General features: G+C 31.5%; 1 protein-coding gene across 4 annotated transcripts; it reads left to right on the top strand.

Moving 5' to 3' along the window:
* The first annotated feature begins 8,201 nt into the window (after window positions 1-8,201).
* Window positions 8,202-12,108, top strand: LOC142529473 (guanylate kinase 2-like). 4 transcript variants are annotated; one of them, XM_075635027.1, is made up of 12 exons: window positions 8,239-8,484; window positions 8,911-8,946; window positions 9,079-9,189; window positions 9,283-9,359; window positions 9,450-9,579; window positions 9,854-10,216; window positions 10,619-10,740; window positions 10,824-10,959; window positions 11,040-11,085; window positions 11,166-11,271; window positions 11,439-11,535; window positions 11,946-12,108. In XM_075635027.1, the coding sequence occupies exons 2-11, from the start codon at window positions 8,944-8,946 to the stop codon at window positions 11,530-11,532; spliced, it is 1,188 nt and encodes a 395-aa protein (XP_075491142.1). In that variant the 5' UTR covers window positions 8,239-8,484; window positions 8,911-8,943; the 3' UTR covers window positions 11,533-11,535; window positions 11,946-12,108. The 4 variants fall into 4 exon arrangements, with proteins under 4 accessions (XP_075491132.1, XP_075491142.1, XP_075491128.1 ...); XM_075635017.1 differs by lacking the exon at window positions 11,946-12,108 and having other exon boundaries at window positions 8,202-8,402; window positions 11,439-11,836; XM_075635013.1 differs by lacking the exon at window positions 11,946-12,108 and having other exon boundaries at window positions 11,439-11,836.
* Window positions 12,109-19,299: the final 7,191 nt, after the last annotated feature.

The raw sequence follows: 19,299 nt of genomic DNA, 5'->3' as shown, positions 1-19,299 counted from the left end.
GACGTAGGCTACAACTGGACGTAAGTTTTACTACGTTTTGATATGATTTGAAATTATGGTATTGTCAGAATCTGATATGATTCTTATATGATGTTCTGGTCATGTTAGACATCGTATAATCGAAACCGGACTGAAGAATAAATACCATATGGAATTGTTATGATTTTCGGAGTTGTTTTGGAATCGATTTGATATCAGAATTGAATTGTTACCGATTATGAGATGTTAGAATTGATATCTGACTGAGATGATATTGCTGGGTATATTGAGACTATGCCGTTGTGCTGTTGAAACAGAATTTGATTGAATTCTGATGATATCCAGTGTTGTTTGAGTGGTGTATTGATACCGTACCCTCGATATTATTATTGTCAGATTGAGTATTGACAGGCTTTGAGTTCGAGACTTCGACAAAGTCAGAGTATCAGAAAGAGATGTATAAATTAATGTTGAGTGGGATTGCACAACTCGAGTGAGGTTTGACTCGAGTTTCCCTAAATCACATACTTAGTTTATTGCATTGATATTTGTAATTGATGAGATTGATGTTTGTAGTCTATTGATTTATAGCCACTGCATGTATTGGCTACTAATTCGCTAGTCATCGGCTGATTCGCCTAGTTATTGTATGCATGTATTGACTGCTGATTCGCTAGTCATTGGCTGATTCGCCAAGTTACCGGCTGATTCGTCTGGCTATCGGCTGATTCTCCTAGTCCCTGACTGATTCGTCTAATTATTGGCTGATTCGCTTCTTGACTGATTCGTCAATTCTGTGGCTGTTTCGCCCAGACACTAGATATAGGAATTATATCGATGCCGTTTAGGGTTGAGTCATTCCTATCAACTAAGATTCGATATAATTCTCAATATTCAAAACCGAGATCCCTAGATTAGGAATGAGTCGAGTCTGAGACGACGCGTTGTTTGAGTCAAGTCTGATACGACTAGTTGATTTACAGTTTTGATATCATACATGTTTGTTGATTGGCTGCATGTGAATGATATTTTTTATATGCTTTTGTATATGTTTTTATATGATTACATGTTTACATTGTTTATATTGGGATTTATTCTCACCGGAGTTATCCGGCTGTTGTTTTGTTTTGTATGTGTGCATGACAACAGATGAGAGAGGTTCAGGGTTGAGAAGATGAAGAGAGATCGTGATTAGAGTGGAGGCTCCGGACTTGGATTAGAGATAGGGTTAGACACGTGATATTAGCTGTTAAACCTTAGTTGAATAAATGTATGTGGTACAGGACTTGTACTTTTATACTGAGATGTATATACGTTTTATTTCACTACGTTTCGCATTTTAAAAAAAAAATTTAGACCCTGTTTTATAATTGATTAATTAGTCCCAATGATGATTAAGAACATGATTAGCGTCCGGGTCCCCACAGCAGATCCGGTGGAACACCCGACCCTGGTCACTGATTTCACCCGGATCACATCAAATATGATTTTCCTAGTGAGGGGTGTGGACCAAAATGTTGGGTAGCATCCTTGTAAAATTAAATTAGGCTGTCGAGGCTGGTTTACATCGTTTTCGATTGATTTGTAACGTAATGTCCAAAGTTTTAATTGATTTCTGATTGATACATTCAACTAATTTCTGTATTTGATAATGGCAACAACTTAATAAGCATGTTAGTTAATTACCCATAAAATTCTAACTAGTCTGCGAATAGGTTTTTTGTGATACAGTCTTTAAAATTTTTATTTGTGACACATGTCAATCTTATATATATCTACAATAAAAATTAATATTTTTTCATGGATGACCCAAATTGAAATATATGTCTAAAATTTTACTATGCATTATGCAAGAAAATGTTAGATTATCAATGTGATTTGCATAATACCGACTTTTTGAGTTTACCTAAAACACACAAAAAATAACAGTTAAGCAATCCCCAATGTTAAAAAATGTTAGACTAATAAGACTGAGCATTAGCTCGTATAGTCTCGCCCTATTTTTCTCTACGGTTCGAGTTCGAGTCTCTCTCACCTCATAAATTAAGATTTTTTTAAAAAAATGTCTAGACTAATAATTCTCGGTCTCTTGGCCCGTCATGTTTCGAATTTATAAAATTACCTTCTATAAAGATTTTTTTTTTAACTCCAACATAATTTTTAATAATTATCTTTTTCAATAAGACGACCTGACACTCTATGATAATTTTTTTGCTGAAATTTTATACTCTATGATAATTCACACCGTATATTTAATGTGATTGTTTTTAATATTTTTCTATAAATTTTTTTTAAAATAATTATTCAAATTTTATGACACGAATAAAATTGATTTATGGCAGAGAACCAATCAATTATTACACCATAATTCATTCTTATGTTTCTCTCAAAAACTCATTTCATTCAAAGAACCTGAATTATTATAATAATTTAAGATCGCTTGCGATATAAGTCTTGTAAAAATCAGCTTTAAACCCTTAATTTTCGACTTTCCTCAAATTACAATTCAAGCGTCCACTCAATGACATTACTTGTCGGAACTAAATTCTTATGCACAATTTTAAATAAAAAAATATCATTGCTTATAAAATCATTAACTCAAACTTGAACTCTCTAAAGATATGAAATTTCAAAACCATACGCAACAAAAATGTTTATAATATGTTAGACATCACGCCATCACGATAATAAAATATAGGTAGTTATTAAGAGAATGATCGAAACATAAATAATGATAATACTTGGGTTTTTACTACGAGTTATGACCTAACTTTTGATAAACGACAAGTTTTAGAATGTAATACCGTAAGACATAAAATGATCTCCTAGAATATTGCTTGTAAAAATTGTCCTTACTTGGTAGAGCGATCGAGTTATAATGCTTGAGCTGCTGTGCGGTTTAAAAGATTTGAGTTGCACCATTACTATTAGCTATAACTCTTGATAAAACGACAAGCAATCGGTTTTACATATAATTTAGAAGAAAAAATGATAATAATTATTTTATATTTATGTCAAGACGTAACAATGATTGCTTATGGATAACTACATTTAATAAATTAAAATGTTACATGTCAACCTCAACCATAGCGAGGCAACACATGATTTATGGTAACTTGACACACCATTTGGCATTTGTACATGCAGACTCGTAACAAAACAAATTCCACAAACATTTTGTACTTGTCAAAACCGATGCTTTTGTCCTCTGTATTAAAAATTATTGAATCAAGTCCATAAATATTAGAAGCTCACATTTACCGATCAATTCAAAATATATATCATCTACACATGCTATTTAGATTTTTTTTTAGGAAAATAACATTTCATCCATATCTTCAACAAATCATAATTTACGACCTTGTCAAGACTCAAGAGACGCAATAGTGTTTGAGAATCTAATTAAAATTAAAAGTTGAATGAAAATTTGTATAATGTGAAAGCGTCTTTTGACTCTCCATATTTTTGAGTTAATGTGAACTTTTGACTGTCTACATTATTGAATGACTTTTGGTGTGTCTTTTTTGATACTATAAATAAGTATGTTTATTTCCTCAACTCACACACACTCAAGATCTCATTCAAACATTCTATTACATTCTATTTCCTTAATTCGCTACTGCTTCAACTGTTGTATCACGAGAAACAAACGTATGTATTGATCCTCAAATACTTTGTGAAGATGACGAATCTGTTTTAAAGAAATTGTACTTTGTTCCATGCATCGGTTTGATTGTTTCGTTATTTTTTTTTCATACGAATTAGTTTGTTGAATTATATTTCTGGAGCTATTCTGTCATACATTGCAATATATTTGTTTGTTAGTTTTTTGTTTGTATATATATTGATATAACAGTTTTGACAGACAAATTCAATTTCGAGTGTGAGATTCATCAAATTCAGGAGAAACATGGTTACATCATTTTGGCTAACAGCTAGTTCATGGGCTACATTGTTGGTTGTCCGAGGGTAATGCTCGATGAAAGCACCCGATGCATTAGAGCATAGCAAACGAATAGCTTCAGATATTGGATCATCCATAGAAAAAGGAGCATCACCATGTATAACTTGAACGGATTTAACCGTCTGGGCTCGTCCCTTAATTGGTTTCCGAATTCTTTGGATCAATTTCAGCCCAAGAAAGAGTAAATCACCGTTTTATATCGCTATATATATATATATATATATATATATGAGAATTTGGGCGACCAATTAATTAATTAGTTAGATATTTGTATTATTTCATTGTATTTATGCTTATATTCAAAAAGATTTGAAATAGTGGAACTCGTAACCGCTACTTTTCAATGTGCACTAAGTAAACCTTCAGGCTAACACAATAGTCTGTAAATCATGTTAGTTACGTAAATTATATTGGGCAAGCCTTATATGCCAAACTCATATGAGAAAGAGAAACCGAATCCACCAACATTGATTAAATGCTCATTTATATTTTTACCAACTTGATTACACAGCTTGAGAGGCACTGTCGATTAATTTCTGAATTGTCATGCAAAGAGTTGTACTCTTAAATCATCATCGTGTGATAAAAGCTCTAGATCAATTGCTAGGATTCTGAACAATATGGAGTTCACGAACATATCTACTACAAAAAAAAATTGGTAGTTGAGACGCTATATATTTTTTATGTGTTAATATTATTCATGCTTATATGTAAAGGGGGATCAAGTGATCAGAAACCTTAACATCTTTGCTTAAATTTTCTTTTATTTCAATACTTTTTTTGGCATCTTTTGCCATAATAATCAAGATTATATTTGTAGTACCGAATCGAACGATTTTAGTTTTGCCAAAATTTATAGCTGATGAATTGTGCAACTCTAATATTTTAAACCATACAACAGTTCAAGTACCATATTTCGATTGTTTTACCAAACATAGACAATTATTACACCACAATAATCTCTCTCTCAATAATTGCACTCCTTGCAATCAATGAGAATCAAACCCTATATTTGTTCTGATACCAATTGTAAGATAGATCGTTTGTTATTTTACCAAAAACTATAACTAGTGGAAATGATGCTACTATAATATTTTAAACCGTACAACGGCTCAAACACCACGTTTCGATTGTTCTACCAAAAAGAGTCAATTATTGCACTTTAACAATATTTATGTTTTAAATAATTATACAACGCACTATAAAACATATGTCTGCCTCAAGATCTTCTGCTGTGGGTTCTCCACAGTAGAGGGTGATGTCTATTATTTTTTTTATTATTTTTTTAAAAAATTGGTATTTTTATATTTTAATTATTTCAAAATCAAAATTATAATTTTCATATTAAAATATGCGATTAATAATCCAATTTAAAGTTACAATTTTATTTTTGGTTACAAATATATATTGTGGGGGTAAAATGATGTCTCTCTTATTACCTTTTTCTTATAATTATTTCAACCCTTTTTTAAAAAAATGTTATTAAAAATTTAATTTTTTTGTTACAAATATGTGATTTCGAACTGAAAAAGAAAAAACGACGGTACATGTAATTTTTTTTAATATTATAGTTCTTTTAAAAAAAAACTATTTTATCTTTTTTTATCTTGTTAATTTTTTATTTATAAGTTTAAATTTTATTAATCACATATTGTAACAAAAAAATAATCTTGTTGGTTTTTTTATATTCTAATTCTTTTGAAAAATTATTTTCTCTTTTTTTATATTGTTAGTTTTTCTTATTTCTTTTTTATCTTGTTAATTTTTTATTTAGAAGTTAACATTTTATTAATAGCATATTTGTAACAAAAATAATAATCTTGTTGGTTTTTTATATTTTAATTCTTTTGAAAAACCGTTTTCTCCTTTTTTGTATTGTTAATTTTTCTCATTCTTTTTATACCGTATCAATTTTTTGATATTATTTTTAATTGTTCGATAGGTTCAACTTTTTAAATTTTTTTGTAAATTTTTTTAATTGGATTATTTCTTTTTTTAAAAAAAGAGGTTCAAGGTTTGCAAGTTTAAATCCATTCATTTCATATGGCAATTTGTCAGCAATTATATATTTTGTATTATCTCTTTTTTGTGAGTCAAATAGTGACTTAACCTTCGGAATTGTTACGTCAGAAAACTCTTTCTGATTTCTCATTCACGAGTTTGTTGTTTGAACTATGTGTAGGGGTTCAACTCTTAAAATTCATCTCTCAGAGCTCAGTCATTATTCATCTTGATCACTATCCACGAAGAGAAGGCTCCCAACTCGGAAATCAAACACTAGCTCTACCCCATTTTTCCGAGTTACATCACTAGAGTTTCAAAAAGCATACACGAAGTGTTAGGATTTTTTGACTACGTTCTCCTGTTTGATATTTTAAAAAACAAAAATCAAATAACAATATCCATCAAAGAGACGCGAATTAAATACTATTATTAAGGGCCAATCCTAATAATATCCTCTGTCCATATAGCGGGCTGGCCTGGGTAGATCTCATATATAGGCCTAGTCATACAGGCCCAGGCCCAGTAGGGAATGACATTATATTTATAACATAAAAAGTTATTATTTTAACCCTATCAATTTTATGGAAATAAATACTAAATATTTAAAATTAATTTACATCTATTTTTTTATGAAATGTAATTTGACAAATATTTCAACTATAAATCTGATCAATAATATATTAGAAAATAAGAACGAAGCATAACCTGTTTCGAGAAATAAAAAATAATATGTTAACTACTTAATATGAAAATAAAAGTAATAATTAATTAAGTAAATAATACTAATAATGTTTATCTTGAGTTTTTTTTAAAGGATATTTACAAATTTAATGACAATTTCGGGTAGTTAATGTTTTAGGTAACTTGTTTTAGGAATTAAGTTTATTAATTAATTTACTAAAAAAATAAAATAATCAAAAAAAGATGTAATTGTCAATTTATAATACAAAATTAAAATCTAATTTTTTTTTTAATAAAATAAGTGGAATATGAATAACACTCCCCGAAAATACCTAATTTATTGAAACATGTGAATTTCAATAGCTTTTAAAACCTAATGAACATAAACCAATTTAATAATTATCGAGCTATCTCGAGAAACAATTACGTTAAAAACAAAAGTTTCCCTAGCGCGGATTTCCGGACCTAATAAATTCTTTTATGTTTATTATATGTAGATTAATTAATTAATAAATTACAAAAACGTACTGAATATTTTAAATTTGTACTAGTTATTACTTTTTTTAGTTGCAGTACAAAAGTTATGTTGACTAATTATTGTTAGACGATATCAGTCGACCCAGTCTTTGTCTAGAATCAAAATTAATATTTTTTTGATAAAAAGTATGGGTAAAAACTTGTGTGAAATGACTTTACTAGTCGTATTTTATGAGACGGATCTCATATTTGGGTCATCCATGAAAAAATATTACTTTTTATTGTGAATATCGGTAAGGTTAATCCGTCTCAGAGATAAAGATTCGTGAGAAGACCTGCTCAAAAGTAAGATGTTTGGTTAATTGTATCGATATTTTTTTTTAAAAAAATATTGTTTGCATATATTCGGTTTTGTGATATTTAATCAAATCGAACTTATATTTATATATTGTTTAGATGTATAAGATAAAGACGAATTAAGTCAAACGGCTAGCATGATATTTATTCGAGCTTGACTCATTCAATTTCTCTTTATGTTGACAATAACGTGAGGAGAGGAATTTTTAATTTCAGTCAAAAGTCTATAAATTAATAAAAACGTAATTATGAAAGAAATTGGAAATGTGTCGATGACTATTATTTTAGAGAGCAATAGCGAATAGTTCTCTCCTGAAAATTCATAACCATGTACATGCACTTAATGAAACCATACTTGGAGTGATAAATTTGAATTTATGAATTTTAAATTCATTTATTAAATGTGCAAATCAATTTGACGATGAATTTTAATTCTCAATTTCGAGTCATTGTAGTGAATTTCAAATATAGTTTACATAAAATACTTTCAAATAATTCACTTAAATATTTTCTCAAATCCAAAGCATTCATTCAAACCCTAATTAAATACTTGGATTTTTTATTTTCTGATATTTTACCAAGACAAATTTACCCTTATTTTATAATCTTATAAATATATATATAAATATAAATATAATATTTTTTTAAATATTATTATTAAGAAGAAAAGGTGAAAGACAAACCGAAAGCGGACATGGTCCAAGAATTCCAAGCTTTGTGTTTATGCCACCGGCATCCACCTCTCTCCCACGCACGAACAAATACACACGGTCTCTGGATTATTTATTATCGTAGCCTCTCGACATTTCCTTGCAATTTCTTCATCTTTTTCAATCCATCCAGAGTTTTCTTCTCTCTTTTGTTCCTGTGGTGGATCAGATCACCACCTCAAGAAAAACCCACCGCCAAAAGGGAAAAGTTTGAGTCCCTCAGTATTTACGTAAAGTGCTCCTTTTTCTTGGTGTTTTTCAGTTTTAATATTTAATTCGATAATTTGACCTTGTCGTGGTCACTAGATTGAGGTGGGTTTTCTTCTTCTTGTAGTTATTTATGGTTAGGGATGTTCCTTAGCGAAATTTATTGGTTGGTTCCATTACTTTCTCGTATGTTGGTCGAATATCAATGCAGTTCTCGGCTTCTTTGTCGAAGTCAGCACAATGTGTTTTGGGTCGTTTCTGTTTTCCATTTGTTATTTTGTGCGGCATTAGAATCTTTGATTTCGTTTTTTTTTTTTTTTTTTGAGATCATTTCTTGCATTTATATGTTTGATTTAGGTCAATCATTAGGTATCGATATGTTAATGAAGGATAATTCGTAAACGGGTATGAAGGGTTAATTTTTTTTTTATGACCTTTTAATCTTCGGTTGGATTTGAAATATTTTGTTGCTATGAGCTTCGGATATTAGTTCTCTTCTGATCTATTGCTTTGTAATTTTACACATAACAGATTCAACCTTGATTGGGTGGATCACCTTTATCAATGGTGAGATGATGTTTCGGATCTTGTTCTTAGTTCTTGGATAGGGAAATAGAAGAAAATAACGTTTTTGTTTTGTTAGGATATTGTGATTTGAGTTCCCTATGGTCGTTTTAAAACTGTTCTTGTTGTGATCAGGGAGAAGCTCCAGCTTTCTTTGTAGATGATCTCCAGGGTGATTACGCAAATGGGCATCACTTAAATTGGAAGGGCAATGAAAGCGCTGTTACTATTGACGGCAATAGAACTGTACGTCGCTTGGAATGAATAATGTTCTTTAAGTGTGTTGTTTCTTTTCTCTCATGGGGTGACAAGTTCTTGGTTTTGAATTTATCGATTTAGTATTTCATTGATGTGACGAAAAATGGAGATTCTTCAGTGCTTGGAATTCAAGTTTTTGATAGATCTACTGGTGAATGGTATGGTTTTACTGTACATATAGTTATTGAATTATTGTTGTGTCCTTTCATTTAGAGAGGAGGGGAGGGTTTATACTATCGTCTTTGCAGGCAGATCCCCACTGTTTTAGGGACAAAACCTGATCTGTCTAAGGGTCACTCAGCTATTCTTTTGGATGAAGAGCGAATCTTGTTTATTAAGGGGGACTCCACATCTGATGCTTGCTTTTGGTTTCTTGAGGTAATGTGGAATCATGTGTTTTTACTGCTCTTGTTAGTTGTAGCCAGGGGCGGATTCTGGAAAATTGAGGGGGCAAGGGGTGGCTAGAGATCTATATTTTTTGGGAAATTACTCGTACATTCTTGTTTTGTCATTTGACAATGCACCCACACTTGTAGGGTCCCCGTCCCTGCTCCCTTGAGAGAAGGATGATTGTTCACTCCATCGACTTATTGCAGATACATTTGTTGTTATAATTTTATACGTAGTGTGGTTAAACTCTGAAATTGTGCAGGTGAATACTCCTTTTGTAAAGGACCAGAAAATCAGATTAGGCACCGAAGTGGTTGCCTGGAGTAAAGGAGCGATTGGCGAAACTGAAAAGCCAATTGTTATTAGTGGCCCTTCTGGTGTTGGTAAGGGTACCCTCATTTCCAAATTGATGGAAGAATTCCCATCAATGTTCGGATTCTCTGTAAGCCACACAACACGTGCTCCAAGGAACCATGAGAAGAATGGTGTCCATTATCATTTCGCCGAAAGAGGTGTCATGGAGAAAGATATTGAAGATGGAAAATTTCTAGAGTTTGCAGCTGTCCATGGAAATCTCTATGGGACAAGTATAGAAGCAGTTGAGGTGGTTGCGGACAAAAGAAAGGTACGTAATTTCTCGGGGTGTGAATGTGATTGAAATTTGTTGAGGTGGTTGCGGACAAAGGAAAGGAAAGGTACATAATTTCTTGGTGTATGATTGAGATAATGTGAGTAATCAATTAATGTTTTGAGTTTTATGCTTCGCATACTTTGATTTTTCACCTGAGAACAATATGATTTCATTTGCAACTCTTGGTAATCAAAGAACAAATTTTGCCTTAGCCCTATTATTTTACATTGTTAATGTAGATCTCCATTACCGAATCACGGAAATTACATGTTGTGCTGCATTTCTCTCCCCCGCTATCTTTTTTTTACTTGAAAATTCAACAATAACTTTATACGTATGGATTTTTTGCATTTCTTTAGCAACTGTAAAGATGGTGGTTTGTGCGATTTCATGTAGAGATGTATCCTTGATATCGATGTTCAAGGGGCGAGGTCTGTGAAGGCTAGTTCTCTTGAAGCCGTTTTTATCTTTATCTGTCCTCCATCATTCGAGGAGCTTGAGCAACGCCTCCGAGCAAGGTGCTCTTCTATACTTATAGGTGTTTTGAATAGTCTCTCTGTGCTGGCCCTTTTACTGAAAAAGTTTGTAAAAAATGTGGCAGGGGAACCGAGACAGAAGAACAGATCCAGAAACGACTCCAAAACGCTAAGTTGGAGCTTGAGCAGGGAAACTCGCCTGGTCTCTTCAACCATATCTTAGTTAACGATAACCTTGATGTGTGTTATGAGAATCTTAAGGTGACTATTGCATCTTTTTTTTTAATGATCCATTCATCAAAAAGAAATTGTTCTTAAATTATCTCTCTTGAATCTTGTAGAAACTTTTGGATCTCGATAGTGGCATCAAGACCACCAAGAAACCATGTAAGTTTGTTCCTCTAGTAAAGCGTATAGTTCAAGTTGTTTATGATTGATATTTGGAGTTTTGCTCTGTGTCAATCCAGTTTCAGAGTCCATTCTTGTGCCAGTACAACATGAGACATCAAAAGTAGAAAACAAGATCATGATAACTTATGCTGCTCGCAAGCAAGAGAATTCAGCTGTTATCACGTATGTTTTTACCTTTTATGTATAGAATAGATTTTCAAATTCTGCCTATAATTTTTCAAAAACTATCATTTCGCCCCGAAAATCCACTGGTCCATGACTGTCGCCTCCTGTATCCTCCCCACTCGCACAAGTTGCATAAATTTTGATTCATTCAGCATTTCTTGTAGGTTGGTGCTGGATTTATCTTCAATTAAAGGTGGGATGCCTGGTCGGACAAGGGGTCTGAATATTAACGTATTAGAACCATCCAAAATGGCATAAACGGTACCATTACACCGAGTTAACTCCTCAAATTTATCAACTGACGAATTTTCCTTCATAAACTTTTAATCCATTGTTTTATGCCATTTACTCGGCTCAAAAAATCATTGAAATTTCAAGATTGAAGCTCAGTGTAGCCAGACAATTTGAGGGTATAGATTCTTGAGAATGTTGCGGCAGTGTAGGTTGGTTAAGTGGAGCTAACATCATGTTCCTAATTGTTGTCTGATGGAAACACTAAGATTCATATTGGTCGTCCTCTCTTGGAATATGATAAATTTCTAGAAACTCCATTCACATTTTAGATATATATATACACACACACTATATATATATATATGTGTGTGTGTGTGTGTGTGTGTAATAGTGGTGCTCAGCAAATTTACCTCCAACACTTTCTGTCCGTTGAGCAGAACATGGCTGCCATGTGCATTCATGGATGGAAGTAAGGAAAAAGGACCACCTTTCATGGATGATATGTGTAGGGTTCCTTTCAAGTTAGTTCCGAAATCCCGAGTTTATTTGTTTTTGTGTAACTCGGAAATCAAGAAATGTCTAAAAACGGTGATGTGAAGTAATTTCAATAGTAATTGTGATTGATTTAAATACATAAATGTTTTTTTTTATGTTAGGGTATTGAATTTATAATCTTGTGACTTGGATATCATGATAAAATATCTTGTTTAATCAATAGCTTAAACTTGAAGAATATATGGATCAAAAAATTTACATCTTAAAAATTAGTTACTTTATTAATGTACTGCATCGTGTTTGTCAAGTACATGATATCCTGTAATTCAATCTAGTAGACTAGATGTTCAATCAAATTGGTTCCAGGATTCTTCGATGATGATGGTACCATTTGTATCGCTCTGAAGTATCAACTACCTCAACTAAGTATTCGAGTGACTAATAAACTTCTACGAAGATGCAGAGTGTTTTTCTATTCTTTCTTATAAAAGATAAGATCATCGGAAAAATTATTTTGGAATATATCAAAATATTTTATTCTATAATTATGGTTCATATTTGATCTAGACATGGTTAAATTTGTGTTTATGTTGTCATTTAATTTTATACATATTCTGATCTTCCACTAATGATTAGATGAGATGGGTTTTTTTCTCGAGTAGGTCTCTTATGAGATGGTCTCACGAATCTTTATCTGTGAGACGGGGTCAATCTTACCGATATTCACAATAAAAAGTAATACTCTTAGCATAAAAAGTAATATTTTTTCATGGATGATTCAAATAAGATATTGACTCACAAAATACGATTAGTGTGATCGTCTCATGCAGATTTTTATTTTTTTTCCTCGAAAAAGGTCTTCTCGCATGATAAGTGGTAGACGTCATACTCGACAGCTTGCAAAAAAATAAAGAACAAGAAAGGGAATCGAATTCAAATAATCATTCAATACTAAAATTTTAAAGTCGCGGTCCAGGTGACCAGGTCCATTGAATTTGTCAGTATACATTTTATCCAGATTCCGTTTAGATAGCTATTTATAAAAATATTTTGTTTAAAATTATTTTAAAAATAAATATATGTTTAGATGATTATTTTATAAAATATTTTTTCAGTGAAAGGTGTTTAAACAACTTTTTCTATTATTATAAAAACATCAAAAACAATTTTCAACTATCCTTTAAAACTCAGAGAATAATTTTTAAAAAAACATTTCCAATTTTTTTTTCCTATAAAAAATTCATCTAAAAACATATTTTACGAATTTTGTACTCACAAAACACTAAAAATGTTTTTATGATTCTTTTATAAACTGAGCCTAGGGATAACGAACGGGGTGGGGGAGAGTTTGTCATCTTTATACATGAATCCAATATTCGCTGTCATATCTATTACGATTTCCCTTTTTTCTGGTTCAGGGAATCCCTAAATCCGCATACACGGGGATCAAAACCACATACATGTCTCCAACTCTATTTCAAAAATATTAATGGGGTATGGCCGGAGGCCGGTTTCATAGAATCCCCTAACCGAACTTATTATTATTATAATAATAATAATTTAATATTAATATTATTATTATTATTATTATTATTATTATTATAATAATTTAATATTAATATTATTATTATTATTATTATTGGGGTTAATTCAGCTATTTCAAGGATTTAAAAAAATCCATGAACTCGGAGATTTCTGTCCTTGTTTTTGGATTTTTTTGCGAGGATCAGAACTTATTGAAAAAATTGTCATCTCTGACCGGAGCCTTTTGTTTAATCCATCGTTTCTATTTGCTACCAAAGGATAATATTCTTATCAGTGGCATGACAAAAAGATAAAACAACGAAAAAGAATTTTATTTTATTATTATTTTTTTAAGTAAAGACAGAGAGAGAGCCGATATTTGTGACCATTTCAAAGAATTTTTTCAAACTTTGTGGGGCTTATCGACGGGGATCACTTTTGGAAAGTTCATGAAAACCACCCCCCATTTAATATATTTCTTTGGCCGAGTCTTGTTTATTATTTGGAAAATTTTTATTTAAAAGCGTACTCGAGTTTTTTTTTTTTTTTTTTTAAGCATACTAGGGTTGTTAATGAATTAATTATATCGAGCTAAATATTAAGAAAAATACACATTATTAGAATTATTAGAATTATATTTATTTAATAAATAAATAAATAAAACATATTAATAGAGCATTAAAATGTGCGAGCAGCTTGTAAATTATTACACAAAATAATTTAGATTCGAGTTTGACTTGAAAAAAAAATCATACCCCGAAATAAAATCCACCCACAAATTCCTACGAGATCGAACCAATAGTAGAAGATATTTAATCTACTTTTTCTTATTGTGTTTAATTTTTTTATGAAAGAAATTAAATGTGACGTCTATCAATTAAAATACCACTAAATTTTTTTTTCCGAAATTCATAAATCATGCAGGCATGAAATATGCTGAAAATTACACATTTTAAAATAATCGTAATCCTATAACAGATAAAATACTGTGGTCTAAAAATATCTGAAAAGTAAAATATTTCGGTTTACAATTGCAGACACGACCATAATATGTGTTCGTAAACATAACTCAAGTAAACATCCTGATAATTACCACCATAACAAAAACAACGTATCAAAATTTCATATCCACTCAACCTCATAAAAACGTGATGTGCGGAAAAGTGTGGTCCTCGGGTCGTGTGCGTACATCCAGCCCTGCCTACATAGAATTCGGCACCTTCTGTCCCCTCATAGACATGTTTTCACCTGCATCATTCACATCGAGTGAGTCTAAAGACTCAACATACCTGTACCGTGATATCAAATGCATATACATATCATGTAGCAGTGAAAAATACCGTATTCAGCATACATTTCATGATCATTGAAAATCGTATGCATAATCGTACCCTATCAAAGCATGATAATAGTCATAACACATATCATCATATCGACATATACGTGTTCATTTTCTTAATTTGAATTTCGTTCATCAACTGTGAATTTCGTATTATCATGTCAGTCGATGGATTCATCAACGTATAACAGAGGTACCCGGCGGCGAGGACATCAATGACAGCATTACCCGTCCACTGAGCCCTTCCTTACATGTCACCGTGTCATCGTGTCAATCACAACCAACTCCCATCATTCAAAACATATCATCATATTCATCACTTAATAAAATCATGCATATACGTAATTTTTCCTTGAAACCAAGCATGCAACGTATTTTTTCATAATTACGTAAAAACCATGATCAAGACAACATAAACGTTTAAAAAAATGTAAAATCGTGTTTAGGGCTCTGCCAGGACTAAAATCTCGATTCGGGTTTAAAATGACCATTTCGTCCCGGGAAATCCAAAATGACCGTTTTACACCCGGACCTTAACATTTTGACCCGGAACTTACCAAAATCCTTAAAACATCCCAAAACATATTATAAAAATTTTCTTAAACGTAAACTCGAACCCGCTTCAAAACTTACATGATTCGTTTTAAAACTTGGACCGGGGTCCTGGTTTTAACCCGAATCGACCCGAAACTTAACCAAATTTCTCCCAACTTAAACAATGAATTAATAATACATAACCATGCCCCTAACAACCCGTTTCGAACCACCAAGGAAGATACACAGCGTGCCTTTATGATTATAATCTCACAAACTCGAATAAATGCGTGTCGGGGAAATACTAGAGGAGCGAGGAAGGAACTTGCTTGATAAAATAAGGAGGAATTTCGATGGTGGTTGGTTGCTGCTTCAAAACCGAGAGGGAGAGGCTGCTGATGAGGAGGGAGGGGCGGCCACAATGAGGGAATAGGGCTAGGGTTTGCTAGGGTAGGTTTTGATAGATAATACATGCACTGATGGGCTTAATTAAAATTTTAAAATGATTAAAATGGATTTTGAGCCCATTAAACTTTAAAGCAAACCCAACAAGCCCACAAATGCTCTCGAAAAATATTTCGTTTAGGTACATTTTTGAAGATATTGTCCGAGCCCTCAAAAAATCTTCTGAATCGTTGAAATTTGTGTACCGGTTAAAAATATAGTCCGACAGGTAAAAATACTCAGCCAAGGTCCATTTTCAAAAATCATACTTAAAACACATCCTATAAAATAATTAAAAATAATTATTCAATAAAAATAATTTTTCCTGAATGTCACCGGTCTCCGTTCTCGTTCAAGCGCGAAATGCAACTTAAATCCTAAGTCATGAAACTTTAAAATAATCGTGATATAAAACCTAACCATGCAATAATCATGCATTGAATGATAAAATCATTAAAAACATAATTAAAATAAAAACCCTTGATTACATAGATTTAGGTCACATAATTTAAGTTTTAAGGACCTTACATTTATCAAAATCCAAAAACATCAACGTCACTCATTGATTTATGTTATATTTTATTAATGCAGTGAAAGTTACAATGACGATCAATAATCAATATACGGCTCAACCCATAATATTGAAATCATTGTGTTCAGCCCATACGGCTCCAGCTTCCTTTTTTTTTTTTTTTTAACCAGCCCACCAGCCTATCATCATCGAATTTCCAAATAATTTTTTATATTTTTATTTCGTATATAAATATATCTCAAATTTACCATATATAAGTATTTTATTAGATATTTTCACGAATCTATTTTCGTGAGACAGGTCAACACAAGCCATATTTAAAATGAAAAATAATATTTTTAACATGAAATATAATATTTTTTTTTCATATTTGTTTTTGTATAATATATATATATCTCTCAAATTGAAAAGGTGTAACAATATCAAGGAATTGAATGATATCCCAAAATAGAACCATAATACTCTAAAATATACTATATTAGTATATTTAATAGTGTACATGCTAAAAGTAAATAAATAAATATAAATAAATAGTTAGCAACGATCAAATTGTTGCTTTGTTACATTATTCTGTCCCCACCCCATTATGCAACTTGAACCCAAAATAAATAATATATATATATATATAAAGATTCAACGAATCTAGTTACTTAGAATAAAATAATCCTAAAATTTAAACCATATTATAAATATATTCTATTATATTTCCATCCACTCCTTAAATTAATGTTTTGCATCAACTTTCAAGCAATTAATACATACATACATACATATACATACATACATACATACATATATATATATATATATATATTATGAGACTTAAAATTAAAACACTCTTAAAAATATAGCGCGAGATCCATTTTTTATAGTCTCACGTGTTAAAATCAACTTTCGACCGTTAGATCTAACGTTATGACAATTTTTATGCTAAGCTAACAATAATTCAACCCTATGCTTAAAAAGATTGAAAAAGATATTAGATATATGTTTAATAGTTTCAAGAATTTTGAAAATATATATATATATATATATATATATATATATATATATATATATATATATATATATATCGAATTGGATCCCAAATTGACGGGTTAGTGTGAGCTTATCCATGTGGTTATGCACTCTTTCGAATAGGAATCCGTTTTCTGAAAGATCCTGGCTTTCGTACTTTGGTGGGTCTCCGAGATCCTTTCGATGACCTATGTTGTGTTGAAGGGATATCTATCTAATCCGATCGATTGCGTAAAGCCCGCGATAGCAACGGAACCGGGGAAAGTATACAGAAAAGGCAGTTGTTTTCTATTATATTAGTCTTTTCTATTCTATTAGAATTATATTAGTATTAGTTAGTGATTTAGATTAGTTAGTGATTCCGGCTTAGTGAGTCCTTTCTTCCGTGATGAACTGTTGGCAACAGTCCTACATTCATTTTGTCTCTGTGGGCCGAGGAGAAAAGGGGCTCAGCGTGTACATGAGAGAAGCAAGGAGGTCAACCTCTTTCAAATATACAACATGGTTTCTGGCAATGCAATGTAGTTGGACTCTCGTGTCGATCCGAATGAATCATCCTTTCCGCGTAGGAAAATCTTTGCCTGCTAAGCAAGAGGATAGCAAGTTACAAATTATGTCTCGGTAGGACATGTATTTCTATTACTATGAAATTCATAAATGAAGTAGTTAATGGTGGGGTTACCATTATCCTCTTTGTAGTGACGAATCTTGTATGTGTTCTTAAGAAAAGGAATTTGTCCATTTTTCGGGGTCTCAAAGGAGCGTGGAAACACATAAGAACTCTTGAATGGAAATGGAAAAGAGATGTAACTCCAGTTCCTTCGGAATCGCTAGTCAATCCTATTTCCGATAGGGGCAGTTGACAATTGAATCCGATTTTGACCATTATTTACTTTGTTTATTGGATTTCTAGGAATTTCTTTTAATCAAGAACGAACAGATTTAGATATTTTAACCAAATGGTTATCTCCATCTATCAACCTTTTACATCAAAAGACAAACGATTCAATAGATTGGTATGAATTTTTGAAAGATGCAATCTTTTCAGTCAGTATAGCTTTTTTCGGAATATTTCTAGCATCCTTTTTATATAAACCCATTTATTCCTCTTTCCAAAATTTCGACTTAATCAATTCATTTGTTAAAACAGGTGCTAAGAGAAGTCGTTTGGACAAAATTATAAATGTTATATATGATTGGTCATATAATCGTGCTTATATAGATACTTTTTATACAACATCCTTCACCGGGTCGATAAGAAGATTGACACAATTAACTCATTTTTTTGATAAACGAGTAATTGATGGAATTACGAATGGGGTTGGTGTTATAAGTTTTTTTGTAGCAGAAGATATCAAATATATAGGGGGTGGCCGCGTTTCTTCTTATCTTTTCTTCTATTTCTCTTGTGTATCAATTTCTTCCTCACTTTCCACCCTTTCTTCCGTTTTCGAGGTTTCTTTCAGTTTCTTATATATATATATATATATATATATATATAATACAGGAAAAATGAATATATGAGGTGACATTTCGGGTAAGAACACTTGCAAAAGCTTTATTTATTTATTTCTAAACTAAATTTCAAACATCTAGTAAATATTTAATTAACTATATATTTTAAAAATTACTAAAATCATGACAAAATAACATTTGAATTGAATGTAACGCTTTTTCTTTTTCGTCTGCGTTGAAAACTTTCAACTGGGCTTGATTGCAAAGCCCATATATGTGTAGTCCGAAGACTAGGTGATTTTGGAGGCCCAAAATAGGTAATCGGCCTTGGAAACTTGGGCCTTCGATGGGTCTCAATATTTTTAAAAACTAGTTCAACATAACTAACAACTAATCTATATTATTTTATTAAGTTTGAAACACTTACAGTAACTAATTTTGGTATCATGGA

Source organism: Primulina tabacum, chromosome 2 (genome assembly GCF_025594145.1).
Source record: "Primulina tabacum isolate GXHZ01 chromosome 2, ASM2559414v2, whole genome shotgun sequence".
Classification (NCBI taxonomy): Eukaryota; Viridiplantae; Streptophyta; class Magnoliopsida; order Lamiales; family Gesneriaceae; genus Primulina; species Primulina tabacum.
The sequence above is the reverse complement of the archived record's forward strand: the minus strand, read 5'-3'. Positions and strand labels throughout refer to the sequence as shown.

What these genes read in the sequence shown, in the direction of transcription:
- LOC142529473 (XM_075635027.1), top strand. An exon ending in CTATTGACGGCAATAGAACT is followed by an intron (nt 9,190 to 9,282) that starts GTACGTCGCTTG and finishes TTATCGATTTAG; the next exon opens with TATTTCATTGATGTGACGAA. An exon ending in CTTGCTTTTGGTTTCTTGAG is followed by an intron (nt 9,580 to 9,853) that starts GTAATGTGGAAT and finishes GAAATTGTGCAG; the next exon opens with GTGAATACTCCTTTTGTAAA.